General features: G+C 42.6%; 1 protein-coding gene across 10 annotated transcripts in view; it reads right to left on the reverse strand.

Annotated features, from left to right (window-relative positions):
• PRKN (parkin RBR E3 ubiquitin protein ligase) overlaps window positions 1-17607 on the reverse strand; it is a 1235051-nt gene that overhangs the window by 936034 nt on the left and 281410 nt on the right. Inside the window, exon 1 of one of the 10 annotated variants that reach the window (XM_053295214.1) lies at window positions 12135-12178. The exons of 8 other annotated variants lie outside the window; for them this stretch is intronic. Coding sequence is in view for 1 of the 2 variants with exons in the window: in XM_053295194.1 (XP_053151169.1) it covers window positions 10351-10371 (21 nt within the window). In the remaining variant the exon portion in view is untranslated. Of the gene's footprint in view, window positions 1-10350; window positions 10387-12134; window positions 12179-17607 lie in introns of those variants that run through there. One more of the 10 variants, XM_053295194.1, reaches the window with a different exon arrangement.

A 17607-nucleotide genomic window follows, 5' to 3' on the forward strand; every position in this document is an offset into this window, starting at 1 on the left:
TCAAACAAATTGCTACATCAAATCTAAAAAGGCTGAGGGTGCAAGGGAGGATTCAAAGTATTATTTGCATGGGAACATCAAATATACCCTTAGGAAATGAGTCATAGCTGAACCACCACAGCATCTATCTATCACTTCCTCACTGGCAGCTGGAAGATCAGCAGGTGTCAATCTATTATCATTACTTGCTGAGCTTGACATTGAGCATTGCTGCGACATCAGAACTATAGGACCACAAAATCACTTGTTACTGGTGCTGTAATCCACACTAGAGTCTACAACTTTGATAATGCTAATGTAAGAACAAACATGCCCTATATATTATTACTGTGTATAGCAAGGATTTTTTTCTCGAAGAACACAGATGGAGGGCCAAGTAAGGTTCTTCAACATTTCTGTAAGCTGAGTTTACAGATACCAGGGCAGCAGCTGGTAGGAAATGACTATTAGGAACATAGGGAACTGCCACATACCGAGTCAGACCATTGGTCTATCTAGCTCAGTATTGTCTTCACAGACTGGCAGCAGCTTCTCCAAGGTTGCAGGCAGGAATCTCTCTCAGCCCTATCTTGCAGAAGCCAGGGACGGAACTTGGAACCTTCTGCTCTTCCCAGAGCGGCTCCATCCCCTAAGGGGAATATCTGGCAGTGCTCACACTTTTAGTCTCCCATTTATATGCAACCAGGGCAGACCCTGCTTAGCTAAGGGGACAAATCATGCTTGCGACCACAAGACCAGCTCTCCTCTGTTCATGCCCTGTTCCTTATACTTGCAACAAATATCAATGATATTGCACTGTAATACAAACCATGATATACTAACAACTTACCATGAACTTATCATTGTAGCTATTATTTCAAAACTTCTATATAGCATCATCTACCATGGAAGTGGCTCCTAAAGTGGTATTCAGCACAATACAGCAGCAGTATAAATGACAATAATAAAATCAGTTTTGAAAAACAATCACAATTGCATTAAAATATTCAAATAACCACAACAGAAAAGAAAAATAAAACCGAGTCACACTCAGTCAGTACTAAACACCTTTTTAAAAAGTCTGATTTTAAACAAGGGCCCTAAGGGCCAACAGTGGGGATTTGTGAATTGATTCATGGCCAAATCAATTTGATTCAAATCTGGGTGATTCAAGCGATTCAACCTCAACTTGAATCACCCTTGAGGATGCTTACCAGATTCAAGGTTGAATCGAATTACCCTCGATTTGAGCTTGAATCAATTTGGTGATTCGCCTCCATTTTGTCCCCAGTGATCTCCATTTTGTCCCCTCTGAACTTTCTGCCATCACTGCCAGGGGTGAATTTTTAGGAATTGTTATGTGTGGATTCTCAGTTATGAAATAACCTCTTCATAGGGTTATGAAGAAGTCATTTCACTACTGAGAATCCACAACACATAACAATTCCTAAATATTCATCCCTTTGCCCGATTCCTTTGGGGGTTGGGTGGGAGTTGACATCCATGGGGCCCTGCCACCCAACCCACTTTGATGCCCCCCTAGCCCTTAAAAATAGGCTGAATCTATTTGAATTTGAAGAGAATTTTTTTAATGGCAGCATGTTCCAAAGTCTGGGCACCACCATGGAGAAGGCATAGCTTTCTGTCCCTGTGAGAAGCAGCACCCTGCTCATCCACCAGGGACACTGCTAGTGAGCGGGGTCTGTACCCAAAACTAGAGAGGTCAACAACTTTATACTTATGTGGACCAATATTACTGAGAAATGTGTATTTATCTCTACTTCCCTGTGTCTAGCCTTTGCTGCCCCCACTCAGCTCCACCTGCTTGGGTTTTCATCCTGACAACCCCTAGTAGAGTAGCTGACAGCTATGTAAGGAGAAATTATAACACACAAGGTACAGGATGAACTTATAAATAAAACAAAATCAAGTTTATTTATGTACAAGCAGCTTAAAGGTTTCTCTCTACCAAAGCAGGACTTCACATCTTCTTTATATATATTTCTCTAAGACAAACCTGTGGCTAATCTCATGTGCGGCAGCTCTTGCAAGAATTCGGAAAGCTGCCAGATAGGCATGGGTTGGAGGGAAGAAAATAGCAGTGGCTGTGGCAGCGGCCAGCCAGCCAGCAAGCAAGGGGGAGGGGGAACAGCGCCAAAAGTGGCAACGGCAGAAGCAACAGGTGGGAGGAGGAGGCGGGGACAGACGGGCAGAAGAAGGAGGTGGCAATGGACAGGTGACGGGCAGAAGGTGGCGGTAATGGGCGGGTGGGGGGAAGAAGGAGCTGGCAAGGGATGGGTGGGGGAAGAAGGAGGTGGCAATGGGTGGGCAACAAAACAGTGATAGCGGGGGGGGGCTGCCGTGACAGGCGACATATTAGAGGTGCAGATGCTCTGTACCTGTCCAGCTAATTCATAATAGTTTCTATAACAATAACAAGGTTTGGCTATAGATGTAAGATTTGTGACACACATCCACGGGCAGACATCCTACAGTGTATATGGACAGATAGATTACAATCTGACTGAGCTAGCCACAGTTGGATCGCCTATCACCTATAGACATAGATCCTGACCTACCCAGCCCCTCCCTGGAAGCCCACCAGTCCCAGAACAGACCCTATCTCTCTAGAGATCTTCACTCTAGCCCATCTATCCCTAACTACTGGTTTCTTTAAGCCCTCTCTGAGAAAGTCCTATCTCCTGGCTTCTCTACGCCCTATCTGAACATCTGTTCTTACAGTTAGTCAGTTTAACTGCCACTCTCTGCTCCATTCTAAAGACCCTCCATTAGGAATCCCACCTGGAGGACAGTTCCTTAGGCTTTAAAAGGTGATTGACAGGACTGGAGCTGCTGCCAAACACCACAATCCCCAGTCCTATAAAAGCCAGCAAATGAAGCAGTACTTTCCCTATAGATCTGAGGGAACCCAGGAGGAACAGATGGGATAGGTTGATGCTTTGAGGTACACAGACCCCAACCACGGGGCCTTTACGAGTCAATGTTAGAACTTTGAACTGGGCCAGGAATCTAACCTGCAACTAATGGGTAAAGCAGTCATCATTAGCAATGGCTTACAATAGGGAAGGAAGCACAGTGTCTCACTGAAAACACCTGGTGTTATCTTCTGGGTCCCATGAGGCAGATGGAAGGCCTTCAACACAAGACACTTCCACACAAGGATGGAAGTAGCAGTTCAGCAAGCTGTAGGGGAGCAAAAACTTGTTCTGGTAGTTCTCAGCCTACTTACTGACCTCTATTACTGGATTAGGTGCAACTCTTAAAGAGAAGGAGCCCAATCTAGGGTCCCTGAAAACAGTTTGGGTGTTTATTAAGTATTGTTTGCACGACTGTGTGTACATCCTTGGAAAGTCCAACTACTTTTGGCAGGATTGTGGGAATCACATACAAAATCCAAATCTGTTTCTCAGAAACTCAACAAAAGTTAACTTTTGGTTGAGCTCATTGTCATCACCCTCCACATAGATTACGTAAAGTGAATAAAACACACTTGCTTTTAATGTAAATGTTCTGTATTCTGATTCATAATTCATGTACATGAAATAAATTATTAAGATATTTAAGCATCCTCACTTTAGGGCAATAGTTATAGGAGTATCAAATCTTTTCAATCATGTACAGTACAATTAGGTTCTTCTAAATTTTAATAATTTGCTTTGCACAGAAGGCAGAAAGTAGTTTTCTCAAGCAAACATAACATTCCTTTTATTCTCTCTTCTGATAATTACTATAATTTAACAATTATAAAACATAACATTGTTAAATTCTCCCGTGGTGACCAAAGATAAATGTTTGAATAATGCAGCGACTTCACCCACAATTTCCAGACTTAAGCTTATCTACTGGGCTTGCAATGCCAATTAAATAGACATACTTCTCTCCATGCCATCACAGTTGAACAAGACTCTTAGCAACTTATTGAGAAAGCCATCCACCTCCAAGTTTCCATTGTCAATACTTTGAACAAGGATAACATTTTAGATAGTTAAAAAAAAAATAACACCACACACACACACACACACACACACACACACACACCCCTACCTGCCCGGTTAAGGCCACGGTTAAGGCTATCTCATTTTGGCTCAAGCCCCACAAAGCTGGGTAATTGGAACCTAAGCCTGATGCTTTAATGGACATGCTACATGATCAGTAATGACGTTGTGCAATGTCACAAACTGTGCTCAATAATAAATGAATAAATAATAAATGTTATTTGTTAGCCACCCATAACAAATTGTTCTCTGGGCAGCTCACAACACAGTATTAAAACATCAAATAAAACCATATAAAACACATGAAATCACAACACACACACACACACACAGACTAGTACAAAACAATCTAAAAACTTTTAAAGAGTCAGTTTTTAAAATCAAATTTAAAAATCAAATTTAAAAGGCCTGAGTCAACAGAAAGATCTTTACCTGGTGTCTAAAAGAACAAAATGATGCTGCCAGGCAAACCTCACTGGAAAGGCTATTCTATAAAAAGGGTTCAACCACCGAAAAGACCCTCTCCCTAGTAGCCACCCACCTCACCTCATTTGGTAGGGGCACATGATTCAGGGCCGCCGAAGAAGATCTTAAGGTTCAGGTCAGGACAAAGGGGGCAAGGTGCTCTCTCAGTAACCCAGTCCCAAGCCATTTAGGCCTTTAAAGGTGAAAATCAGCACTGTGAATTGGGTCCAGAAATGGACTGGGAGCCAGTGCACCTGACGAAGCACCGACGTGATATGATCAAAATGCCAAGTCCCAGTTACTAATCTTGCAGCCCTGTTTTGTACCAACTGCAGTTTCTGGACTGTTTTCAAAGGCAGCCTCATAAACAACACATTGCAGTAATCTAAATGAGAAGTTACCAGAGCATGAGTAACTGTAGCCAAGCTATCTTTGTCTAGGTATGGTCGCAGTCGGTGTATCAGCCAAAGTTGATCAAAGACACTCCGAGTCACAGAGGCCCCTTGAGCCTCTAGCAATAGTGCTGGATCGATGAGCACCCCCAGACTGCAAACCTGGTCTTTCAGGGGGAGTGCAACCCCATCTAGAACAGGCTGAACATCATTCACCCAGGCAGAGGAACCACCGAGCAACAGTACTTCTGTCTCAATCCAGTCCCAACTTGTTCACTCTCATTCAGTCCACTACTGCATCCAGGCATTGATTCAGGACAGTCACTGCCTTACCTGCGTGCGTCTGATGAAAAAGAGAGATCCAACTGAGTGACATCTGCATACTGATAACACCTCAGGCCAAATCCCCTGCTCTAACTACCCACCTGGCTTTCCCCAACTATCCATTTCATGTCTCCCCTCACTTCTTCCTTGAGAATTCAAATTCCATAACTGAACAGGCACTGCACATGCAATAGAAACCACTAACGTATTGGGATGTGCACGGAACCGGCAGGGGGCAGCTTGAGAGTAGGGGGGATACCTTTAAGGAGTGTGGAGGATGCACTTACCCCCTCCTGCCATGTTTCCCCCACTGGCACTGAAGTTAAAAGGGTCCGGGGGTGCAGCAGCATACCTCCCTGCCGCCCCGTTGCCTCCTTGGACCAGAAGTACGCACGCGCAGGGTACTTCTGATCTGGGGAGGCAACAGGGCAGCAGAGAGGTACACTGCTGCTCCACCTGACCCTTTTAAACTGTAGTGCCAGCGGGGGAGGGGGGAGTGCATTCTCCCAGTCCTTAAAGGCCTTCCTGGCCTTCAAACTGGTCAAACTGCCAGTCTTTTGAACCTGTTCGGAGGCCTGTAAGACGGCCTCCGAACAGGTTCGTGCACATCCCTACTGCACATAGGGATGTGCAGAACGTTCTGAGCTCGGAACAAGTGTTTCGAGTGTTCTAAACTCAAAACAGAATACCCTTCAAATGAAAAACCTATTTTGAGCTCGGAATGGAACGACCCCGTTCCAAATCAGAATATTCCAAGCATTCCAAGTGCACCAAAATGCTGCTCAGAATGCTCTGAACCCTCAAAACATTCCAAGCTCATTTCATTTGAACAACCAGCTCACCCAGTTGTTCCAACGGAACATTCCAGGGATTTTCATTCCGTTCCAAGCTCAGAATGGAACGGAAATCCTGTTCCATGCACAACCCTACTAGCTGGCATCTTCTGCCAATCTCAGAGTACTGGCAAAATGTGTTACCATTCTGGCTTCATTATCAAAACTGTCATGCTCTGCATAACTTAACCAGCATTTGCTAGCCATAGGCTTTAATGGTGTAGGAAAACAGTAATGTCTTTTGAACTGCTGCTTGAATAATCACCAAACTATTAAAATACAATCTTCTTACACAGGTCTGACAGAGTACATCAGTCATTTTCACCAAAATTTGAAAGAAATATATGCTACACTGTTTTAAAGATGGGAGGGGCGAAAGATCATGGCAATTTTCAGCACTTTTTAACTTGCTGTGTGGCAATTGTTATCAGTTCTCCTTGAAATTATGTACATTTGTAGACCTCATCAAGTACATCACACACACCAAGTTTCAGGTAATTAGCTAAACAATTGTCATATTTATAATCAATAGAAATTTGAGGCTTATAATTACAGAACCTTTTTTTTTTTGCTACTAACCTTAATTAAGGGGCACTCCTTTAATTTGGAAAAGCCTGCCACAAAAAACCAACAAGTGAATATTTGCTATATAACATGTGCACAATAAATTCATGCACTCTTGAATAATGCGCACTTCACCTTCACTGCCAACAGCTGAATTCACCTATTTAAGAAGAGATAACAACAGAAATAAGTATGCCTAAAGAACCCTTCATTCACAATGGTGTACGGTTATTTTTAATACCAGTGTGGCACTGTATGCAGCAGAGGTAGGCAACCTATGGCACGGGTGGCACTCACACTGACTCCTGAAAGAACAGCACACCACAATTTAGCAGGAGCCAGTTTTTCTGTGCTAGACCATCTTTTTTCCATGTTTAGAACGGAACAATGGAATTTATCTGCGTCTCTATCCAGGGTTAGACATTGTTAGTGGGAACTTCTCAAAAATGCTGCTTCTCCTGGAACAAAGCTTAGACTGGTATTTATTTTATTTTATTTTAAAATTGAAAACTCCCACTAGATACAAGAAAGAGAGAGAACTGAAACATACTGGTGAATTACCCTGGATCACACTAAACTGGCAAGATCTGCATTTTAATATATTTTAAATTAGGCAAAGCTATTATGAGCCTTTTCTCATGATCACATGAGAGGGCTTCAGAGCGGGTGGCAGGGAAGGCAGGAAAAGCTTGCCTTCCCCGCAGACAATCTAGCTGCCAGGTCTAGGAAGGTCAGGGCATGCAGATCATGCATCCAGATGGTCCGTTGTTTCCCCCAGCAGCACAGAGGTGTGGGGGTTGGCATAAGTCGTCTTGGCCCCTGGAATGCCCAAAATGCACTGCCTCAGTGCTCAGTGCATTCTGGGGATACCCCCAGTGATAGGCAGGTGCCCATCAGTGTTGAAGCATTGGCACTCACTCCCTTAACCTCATTTAAGAGGTGGGTTTCAAAACAGGGTCAGGCAGTGCTGTCCCACCGGGATTGGGCTCAATCCCGGCAGTTCTCATGTGCATCCTAACCCAGGCTGGGCATCCCTAGCCTGGGCTAGGCTGCATGTGAGAACAGCCTTCCTATTATTTTATTTTTAAAACATTTTTAAAATTATATACTATTGTTTATTTAGAGAGAGAGAGTGACTTTCTACATTAAAAGTGCATGCTGGCATGTAAATCCTTAAATTAGATTGAATAAATGAAGACTTGGTGTTGTGGGTTTTACTACGGTAGTAATGAAGACAAATACTGAGTTAGTTTTTGTTACTGATATTGTGTATTTCATAATGTATTTTGTAATGCTATTAGTTATCATAACTTTTATTATTGCATTGGGGGTTTTGTCTTCTAAATTGCTATTAGAGTGTTGGACTAGGACAGGGGACACCAAAGTTCAAATCCCCATTCAACCATGAAACTCACTGGGTGACTCTGGGCCAGTCGCTTATCTGTCAGACTAACCTACCTCACAGGGTTGTTGAGGATAAACATAACCATGTACAGTGTACACCACTCTGGGCTCCTCAGAAGACAATGAAATATATACATACATTTTGAAATGATAGTGGACTGTTATTGTAATGATGCTTTGCTATATATTAAGGCTACACATGTGACCCAAGCTGCCTGGCATAACTCTTCCTCCCAGCCCGCTGCTATTTCCAGCAGTGAGCTGGGGGGAGGAGTGGCTGTGCTCGTGGTGCAAGGCACTCTGGGATGCAGGAGGAGGAAGTACTCCTGCTCCCAGCTTCTGCCTTTGCCGCCACTCATGTGGGCAAAGATGACAACGCTCATCTGCCAGGGAAGGCAGGCAAGCTCCTGCCTTCCCCATAGACCTCCCCAGCATGAGGTCACGTCAACAACCACATTGTTTTATTGCATTGCTCTTGGGTTCTGAGCCAACTCATCTTTGTACAAACTTGTATAGAGAAGTGGCATCCAAAGTAAAGCCCACAATAACTACCATAAAATATACTGGGGGAGGGGAAGCTTTCAGTTAACCCTAGGCTCATTGCTAGAGTTCTATGTATTTCAAAATACACATTTATCACAAACAGGGCCAGTCTGCCCATGAAGCTGACTGAGGCAGTTGTCTCAGGTAGTGGACTGGCAGACCCTGCACCTGCCCTACATCCATCAGTTACCTCCATCAGCTACCTGAATGCCCTCCTTACCTGTGGGAAACCAGCCACGGTCACTGCTTTCCCTCTTCCCACTCTCTATTAGATTTTTTAAAAGGAAGCACTAAGGAGAGGAATGGGTGGCTTAGAGCTAGTGCTTAGAGGAGGTGCTCTAGTTCACCACTCCTTTCCGCCACACTTCAAGGGAGATTGGGGAGGAAGGACAGTGATGACGGTATGCAGGCACTGACACAAGAGGCATCTCACTATGCTGTCTCAGGCACTGAAGTGGGTGCAGCTTGGACCAGCCTTGATCACAACCTTTTAAAAGTGAGATTTTTTTTTAAAAAAATCTTATTAAGGATATTATCCCACAGTGTGTGAGAGGCAGTGTGGTGTAATGCTTAGTGTTCAACAGATGGGGGTGATCCAAGTTCAAATATGTCCTAAACCACAAAGTTCAGCAGGTGCTTTTAAACCACTCTTATCTCTCAAACCTACTTCACAGGTTTGCTGTGAGGATAGAGATGGTGTTCATTTTTGCCACCCTGCACTCAATGGAGAAAGAATGGAATAAAAATGCAATAAATAAATGCAAATTAATTCAGCAGGTGTTTTTAAGCCACTCTTATCTACTTCACAGGCTTGTTGTGAGGATAGAGAACCCTATCCTCAAGGAATTCTCAGGGATTCCCCTTTACAAGTATATCCAAGCCAGTCGGCGAACTAGTTCTTTGAACCGGGGGCTGATCCAGTTTGAACTTACACCGGCTCTCCACTTTGGGGGGCCAGTCTGATTCAAATCTGGACCACCTGAACCATGCTGGCTCAATGTCGCACATCCCCTACTCCCTGCTGCCCCTATATGATTTCATATAAGTTCCTGTTCCTGTATATGAGTAAACAAGGTTGAAAATGCAAGATGTATAGAAGGAAACAAGGTTGGGGCAGCTGAGGATTGGGGGAAACATCTAAACTCTATATTGTCATGGAACAACACAGAAGTCACCAAAGCACCCCTATTTTATGAGTCAACCAACATACATAGGACTGAGGTTTGCAAACCTTTTGCAACAGTTCACTATGTTTTAAAAAAAACATTCAATGTTTACAATTTCCGAGCAATACACAGCAAGTCTGAAAATATAATCTGATTATGTCTGAACTTTGCTTGTTTTGCTTCTGCTTCAACCTGAACACTTTTCAAGAGAAGAAAAAGTATATTGTTCCTGCAGCAAATAACGTAAATACTTATATAGAATTGACACCAGTTTCATTCTCCCCAACCTGCAGAGGAAGAGGATTATGGTTAAAAGATCAAGGTAAAGTATAGGTACACAAAGCCTAATGTGGAAGCAAACACATGATGTGAGACTTACAAAGTCTTTACTGCTCACATGGTGCAGAAGTAAAGAAGAGAGCCTTAACCTACAATTTTGAAGCTATTTGGTGCATGAATGAATTTGAATGTAAAAACTTTAAGCTTTTCTCTTAAACCAAAAGTTGTTGATCTTAGAATTGATTTTAAGTGTGAAGGGCATTTTTCTCTAGGCAAGTTATCTTTCTGAAGCATAAGCAAAATGATGGTGCATAAAATTTCTCAGAGACCACTAGGAAACACAGGAGGGAGGGGGTTGGACCCATTTAAAAACTAGTCTAATCACCTTTTGACAGAGAATAACCATGATAGATTTCAGCTTGAAGGATAATTTTTCAGAACGCTATGTGCATCTGAAAAGAGAAGGTTATAATGAAAAGGTTTTCTCAACCGTTAACAATAGCAGTACTAGCACAGCACTTTAAGTCTGAGAGGGTACTTAAATGGTTCCTTTATTTTTATTTGATTCACAGCCAACATCCTGATGCAAAATAAACACAGTTTCCAGGTTTCCCTTCTATGAAACTGCTATTTGGTTGTTTTGATCAATGTAAATAATACTATATGTGGCAAGTCTGATAAGGAGACCAAACTGACAGGAACATTGTGCCAGTCTAGGCTCTTTCCTGTGTATACAGCCCCCTGCTAACTTCCATGCAAGCTGACACAGCTGCAAAGAAGATATTTTGCAGTTCACAATATATTAAAAGAGCTCATCAGATTAAATCAATGCATATTGGCAGGACTTCTGAAAATGACATCAAGGCTAAATGGCTTCAAAGTTCTCATGCTAGTTCTAACTGCAGCAGGTGCCACTGTGGAACACACTTCAAAATCCAGTTAAATGTTATTTGTTCTAAAGAGCCTACTTAACACAATTGTGGCTCATTTTCAAGTTAATAAACAGATATATATTAAACTGGATGTTTTTGTGTTTCAGTCAGAAAGCAGCAACATGGAGAAGCCTTTGAGACTACAAAAATACTGCTTGTGGTACTTAGGAGAGAATGCAAAGATGAATGCTATCTCCAAATCACAAAATTATAGGTTAGTCCATTAGAAGAAAAATCTATAATCTGAAATAGGTAATGCTTTTTAGCAGGACCAACCAAAAAGTAACAAAACAAACAGCGAGCTTTTGATTCCTACAAAAATCTCCATCAGAATAGATAATAAGGAAAAGGAAGGAGAAGGGGGCATTTTGGAGGTGCCCCAACAATCTGTCATTTGTAAAATCTAAAGATGGAGTTTAATTTTTTTTATTATATATATATATATATATATATATATATATATATATATATATATATATATATATGTGGATCAGCCTCTGAATGGAGAGGGATGGTTTTACATGGGGCTGATTGGATAAAAAATGGCTATGCCCCATATTTTGGAAATACAAATCTGGAAATTATTCAGTCCAATCTCCAGTACTAACTTAACACTCTCAGGTTACTTCCAAAGTGGGGGCAGGGAGTAGAGATGCAGGGTAGACCTTATATTGTCAAAGCAGGAGATAAATGGAGGAGATGCACTAGGGCCTAGTCTGAAAGCCAACTGAAGACAATCAGAGTGTTTCACTTAATGGTGGAGGGCATTTCACCCCTCAAAAGTTGAGTTGTGACAGTAAAAGATCACCCTCCATTTCCACTCATTCTGTTTCCAAGTCTACTGAATCAATTACACATATGCATTTTCTTTCTGAACTTTGCAACGGTCCTATGAGTGTGTTTCTGCACAAGGCTTTCCACCCTTCACCTCTGCAGTAAGTCCTGCTACAGTCTCAAGTTAAAAAAAGAAAAAGGTGAAATTGATTTTTAAAAAACCTTTGCCAATTTTACCTCATATTCTCTTCTCTCCCCACTGAGCAGCAAGAGCTCTTATGAGGAAAGGTGTGGCCCAGCAAAGTTTCCTCAGCAGGATCAGCCAGCAAGATTTATTCATTTTTATTTATTCCTACATTTATATCTAGAAATGTGCATGAACCAAGGTTCAGGCACAGGTTTGGTACGACCAGGGTGTGAGCAGCGAGCAGGATTTTTTAAAAAGAAAAGATCAAGTCCTTACCTGCTCTCTGCTGCCCCATGCAGCTTCCTGCTGCTGCAGCGCTCCTCCCAAGAAACCACGTGTGGTGCCAGCACACACGAGCATGCTGACACTGTGTGTGGTTCCTTGGGAGGAGCACCACTGCAGCAGGAAGCTGCATGGGGCAAAAGAGAGCAGATAAGGGCCTGCTCTCCTCTCTTTTTAAAGATCCTGCTTGCCGCTCCCTCCCCCCAGCAGCGCCAAACCTGTTTCCCATTTATATCCCAATCTTTATATCCCTGATTTATACCCCAGAGCAGTGTACATGGTTACGTTTATCCTCGCAACAACCCTATGGCAGGTTAGGCTGAGAGATAAGTGACAGGCCCAGAATCAGCCAGTAAGTTGCATAGCTGAATGGGGATTTGAATTCAGATCTCCCCCAGTCCTAGTCCAACCACGACACCGCCAGATCTCAGAGTGTGGATCCAGACTAAGTTAGTCATGACTAAACCCCATTGAAATTAAATGAACTTAAGGTAGACATAACTAACTTGTCACATTGATTTCAGTGGTGTTTAATCATGATTAACTAGTCTGGATGCTGTCTAGCAGCAGTGGTGGGGACTGGCACTCTCTGCATGGGCTGACATCCTGACTACATTGCTAACTTGCCCTATAAATTTCAGTGAGACTTCTGCTGAATAATTTAGTCAGGATGTAAGCCAGGCTGATTGAAGCAACATCACCCCTGACAGCAACAGTTTTCTACTATTCTATTACAAGTTATATACTGATTTTTAACAAAAGTTCTCAAAGCGGTTTACATAGAAAAATAAATAATAAATAAGGTGGTTAGAATGAATGAATTAATGAATGAATGAGATGGTTATTTTAGTTAAGGAGGGAAGGATGGGTGGATTTTTTACAGCATATCTTTTCTGTCAGAAGGTGACTGTGTGGAATGGAATAATACATATTATTCCATTAGCACTGAATCTGCCTATCACTTGTATAGGGTTGGCAAAATAATAATAATTTGCTATTGTCTGGAGGTAGCCTGCTTGGGAATCACTTGTTCTATCGCAGCTCTTTTCTTAGGAATTTGAACTTTATTTTCCTTTCCTGGCTTTAGTTTCTCTAGTTGTGAGCCAAAAATCAAAGAAGCAAATATGCTGGAGGGAGGGGGTAGTGCTTTATTTTATATTTGTGATGCAGCAGCTCTCACTGCTGAAGAGACAAACCACTTTTAAAAATGGAACAGTGTCTTGTCATTTCAGCAGTGGGAGTTGCTGCAACAAATGTTTCAGAAGCACACTTATCTTTCTCTTATGCACACATAGCACTTTTTGGATAGTGATACTTAGTCTTGAAACCATTCCTATTGACAATGATGGGCTCTCAGAAAATATAAGGAGAGACTTGCAAAATTTAGCACATAAGCACACAGAATTTAGACTAAAACATTTGGTGCTTGCCAGGAAGTTAGCTGATTTGGCGGCAGGGGCATATTCAGCCAATCCTCATTAACACAATTCTCACTGGGTTGTGGGGTCAGCTGACTACATTCAGGCTAGCAGTCAGCTGACAATGGTCAATGCAACACTGCAGCCTCGTGGGTGCATCAACTTCGTTTCAGTATCTCTGTAACGTCTGGTACTCCCAGACTATTACACACATTACCATACTGGTGATAAAAATGACAGGTATATGCCATTATATCTGAAATATACATCCATCCATCCATACGTTGGCTACCCTCCAGCACTGCCTCCCAAATGTAACATTTCTTTTTAGAAATAAACTCATTAGAAAATTATTTTAAACCGAAAATGAAGGAAATATATTGATGAGTGACTATGTACAGAAGTGGCCAGAGAAACTGGGAACAATGGGAAATGTAGTTCCTATGATTCACAATGCCCCCCTGGATGTTGCCATTTACATGCACATCAGTGTCCAGATCCTAACAGAGACTACACTGCCTCTTGAGACCAGACCTTCCTGCCATTACCTCTCATCTTTAGTGAGGTGTTTTTTTGTTTTTTTGTTTGTTTGTTTGTTTGTTTGTTTTTAAAGGAAGGAGGCAGCCTGAAAAGCTCTGAGTGTTCCATTTTGGATCATTGGGATTCCAGATGAGTTTGGACCCAATCGCAAATGGATCCACATGGCAGGCCCATACATTCTACTGTCTAAAGATACACACACCATTTGGGGCATGTTAAAAAATACAGTATATGCAGCTATATATATGCAGCTATAACAGAATGGATAGTAATTCTTTGTTTTTACAACTCTAAAAAAAACCAAACACCCTTGCAATCAATACAACAATGTTTCTAGTACATTCTTCTGTAAATATAAAGAAAAATGCACAGCTTTACTATTTTTATATTGCCATGAAGCATCCTAACCAATCTCAGTTTCTTACAACTGCTTTGTTGTTGTTTTTGGAATCTCCATAATATCTGTGTATCACATATCTTTTTTTATTATTGGGTGCTCCAATTTGTGTTGCTTTCCTTTAGAAGTCATCAGTTGCTCTTGGGAAGGACAGTGGTATTTTGACAACCATTCTCTGTGGAGAAAATAGAATGAGTGCTGCAAAACAGACAAGTCTTTTGGACACACTGTCTGTATAGTTTCACATCATGCAAAGCAATGCTTTCTTTTGAAAGCTGTTTATTTTTCCTTGTTTTTTCTTGTTCTCTCAGAGCAAATTACTGAGCTACTTTGAAATTTCAGCATGTAATTTAACCTTTCTGTAACCAAAAGCTAGAGAGATTATCAGAAGTTATTAACTCATTGCAGGCATTGTAATGAATGCTGACATCTACTTATAAGCATAGATAGCATCCTTCAATACTGTGCTCAGTCAGCTTTCAGTCACCACATCTTTATTAGAATAACTGACTTCTTGCTTACAAAAAGTTGAAAATATAAATTCAGATAGACAGTCTGCCTTCTGAATTTCTGACTGAACTGTTGATATCTCAGTAACAATCAGATGTCAGCTAAGGAGGTAAGTCACAATAATTCAGTTGTATTGTTTCTTCCCATTGTTAATGATGGATTTTTTTTGTGGAACTTAAAAAGCAACAACTCAGGACTGATAATTGTAATTATGTAAATGATAATTCCCAAATGGTGCACGGAGAAATACTAAGGACAATGCAGTCCAAGGGTTTGGTGGCTGACTTTCCAATCATGAAGTTACTCTCTTAGAATCATGGAACTGGAGTGGTCTTTGAACCCAATTCCCTGCTCAATGCAGCAAATCCATTGCTAGAGTGCATCTCCAATAGATGGCTGTATAACTTCTGCTTGAAGACCTCCAGCAAGGAAGAGCACATCACTCCCTAGGCAATTGGCTCTACTGATGAACTGCTCTTACCAAACATGAAGGTTGGTTGCAGTTGTAGGGCCTTCTCCAGGCACCTTAGTAGGATGGGTTGTTTCCAGAGCACTATTAGTGGAGTTCTGCTTGTGAAATGGGGCTTTCTCACCCCCTTCTCTCCATTGCAGTTCCCTGTGCCCCAAAAACAGTGCTGGCTCAAGGGACTGTGGCACCCTTGGCCAATTTTGCTCTGGTGCCCACCCTCTGCCATTTTTATATAGTTTTTCTTTGTCTTCTGAGACACCACAGCACCCCAATCTCCTCAGGATTCAGGTACAGAAGGCAGAATGTGGACCATTCCTTCCTTAGTCATGCATGCTGGATACAATTTCTGACTTCCTTGCCTTGCCCATATTCAGTTTGGACTAGTAGAGATCAGGGGCAGCTTTGAAAAAGCAGGCCTGAAAGAACTACTTCAACATCGTTCCTTCCTATACTGCTCAGTAAGTCTGAAATTCCAAGGTTACAAAGGAGCAGGAGTCCATTTCACAGCGTCTTCCCATGCCAGTGTTGGTACAGTACCTCAGAGAAATGGCACTGGTGTGGCAGAGAGGACCTTTCACATGGGACCTCTGTTCTGTCCTTCTGCACAGTTGTGAGCACATGTACATGTTTTTGTGTAAATGATTGTACATGTGTTCACTTTAAAAGTGAATCTGAGTACATCTGTGTCTGAATAAAATAAGTTTTGCATTTTTTAAAAAAACATTGTTTCAGAATGCTGTCTGTATATATCACAGTATGCATAATCTCAGAAAAAGACATTCCTTCCTGTGTAAGAGAAGAGCGTAATGACTCTTTTAAACAGTGTTTGCCATCTGCAGTTTTTAAAAAGACTTACATAAAAATGAATAAACATTTTTAAACAGTCTGATTAATCTGAGGCACCTTTATAGGTGTGAAAGGGATTATTAAGGAGGATAAGGAGACTGCAAAGAAGCTGAATGAGTTCTTTGCATCTGTCTTCACAGTTGAGGATACTGACCATATATACCCACTCTGGAACTGAGCTTCTCAGGCTATCCTATAGGAAAGGGAAAACCTGCAGCATCAAAGCTGGGCTGCTCACCTCTTTTTCTTTCCTTAAAGAGATTTCAGCTTTAAAAAACAAACACACACACACCCCAAAGAGTAACTAATTACACCCTTATAGATCCTTCCTCAATGAGTCTCTCTTCACTGCAGTGCACTCCAAGCAGAAGTAGCTTGGTTTTCTCTCTCCCTTGTTCAACCTCAACCCAACCGTGATCGCACCCCGGCAACCTTCACAGTCTTCAACCCCAAGCAGAGGCAGCCCACAATGGGCTTTTCACCTCCTTGTTCACCCACCCCTCTCCCTCTTGCATAGCAGCACTTTCCTACCCAGCCATTGATCAGCCATGGTCAATCAGCAAGGGAAATAAATAAACCATGAAACCACCTATGGAGGAGCCAAGGCTGGCCTTCGAGAGAGGGGATGGAAGAAAGGAACAGGCAGGACAGAGCACTGCATGTTGTCGGAGGAATGCTAGGAGCAGAGTAGAGGCAGAGCTCAGCCTCCAGTTTGTGCAGGGGCTAGGGACCAAGGGTGGTGGTTGTGTGCAGGCACGTGGTGCAGCAACCCTCTCCTCCCTGGCAGACCCTCCCAGCATTTACCAGCACCAGGAAGACTGGCACATTCCCTGGCCTCTGGTGCTGGGGCTTCCCACATCATGCATGCACTCTCTTCCACTCCCTTTCCAGCCAGCCCTTGGCTCCACCACCTTACCATCAAAAACCAGCATGCAAAAGATCCATCTTCCTGATTGGCTGCTGAGCCAATCCGCAAGGCAGATTTCTTGCCCTGTTGTTGTTTTTTTAAACTGGGGGAGGAGGCAAAGACATAAGGCAGGTTGCTGCTGCTGCTGCTGCTTCCCACACCTGCCTGCCGCCACAGCACAGTGCCCTGCTGCTGTCCTTTCCCCAGGGCCAACAATCCATCTTCTGCATTGTCCCTGGCCCCACTTGGCTCTCAGCCCTCACTCTGCGGCAAGAGAAGAGTGCCCCTAAACCTACTGCGCCCCTGGCCGGTGACATTTTGGCCAATGGCTTAAGCTGGCCCTGCCCCAAAATGAGTAAGGAGACCCTCCAGAACATGAA

This window comes from Hemicordylus capensis, chromosome 1, assembly GCF_027244095.1.
Source record: "Hemicordylus capensis ecotype Gifberg chromosome 1, rHemCap1.1.pri, whole genome shotgun sequence".
Lineage (NCBI taxonomy): Eukaryota > Metazoa > Chordata > Lepidosauria > Squamata > Cordylidae > Hemicordylus > Hemicordylus capensis.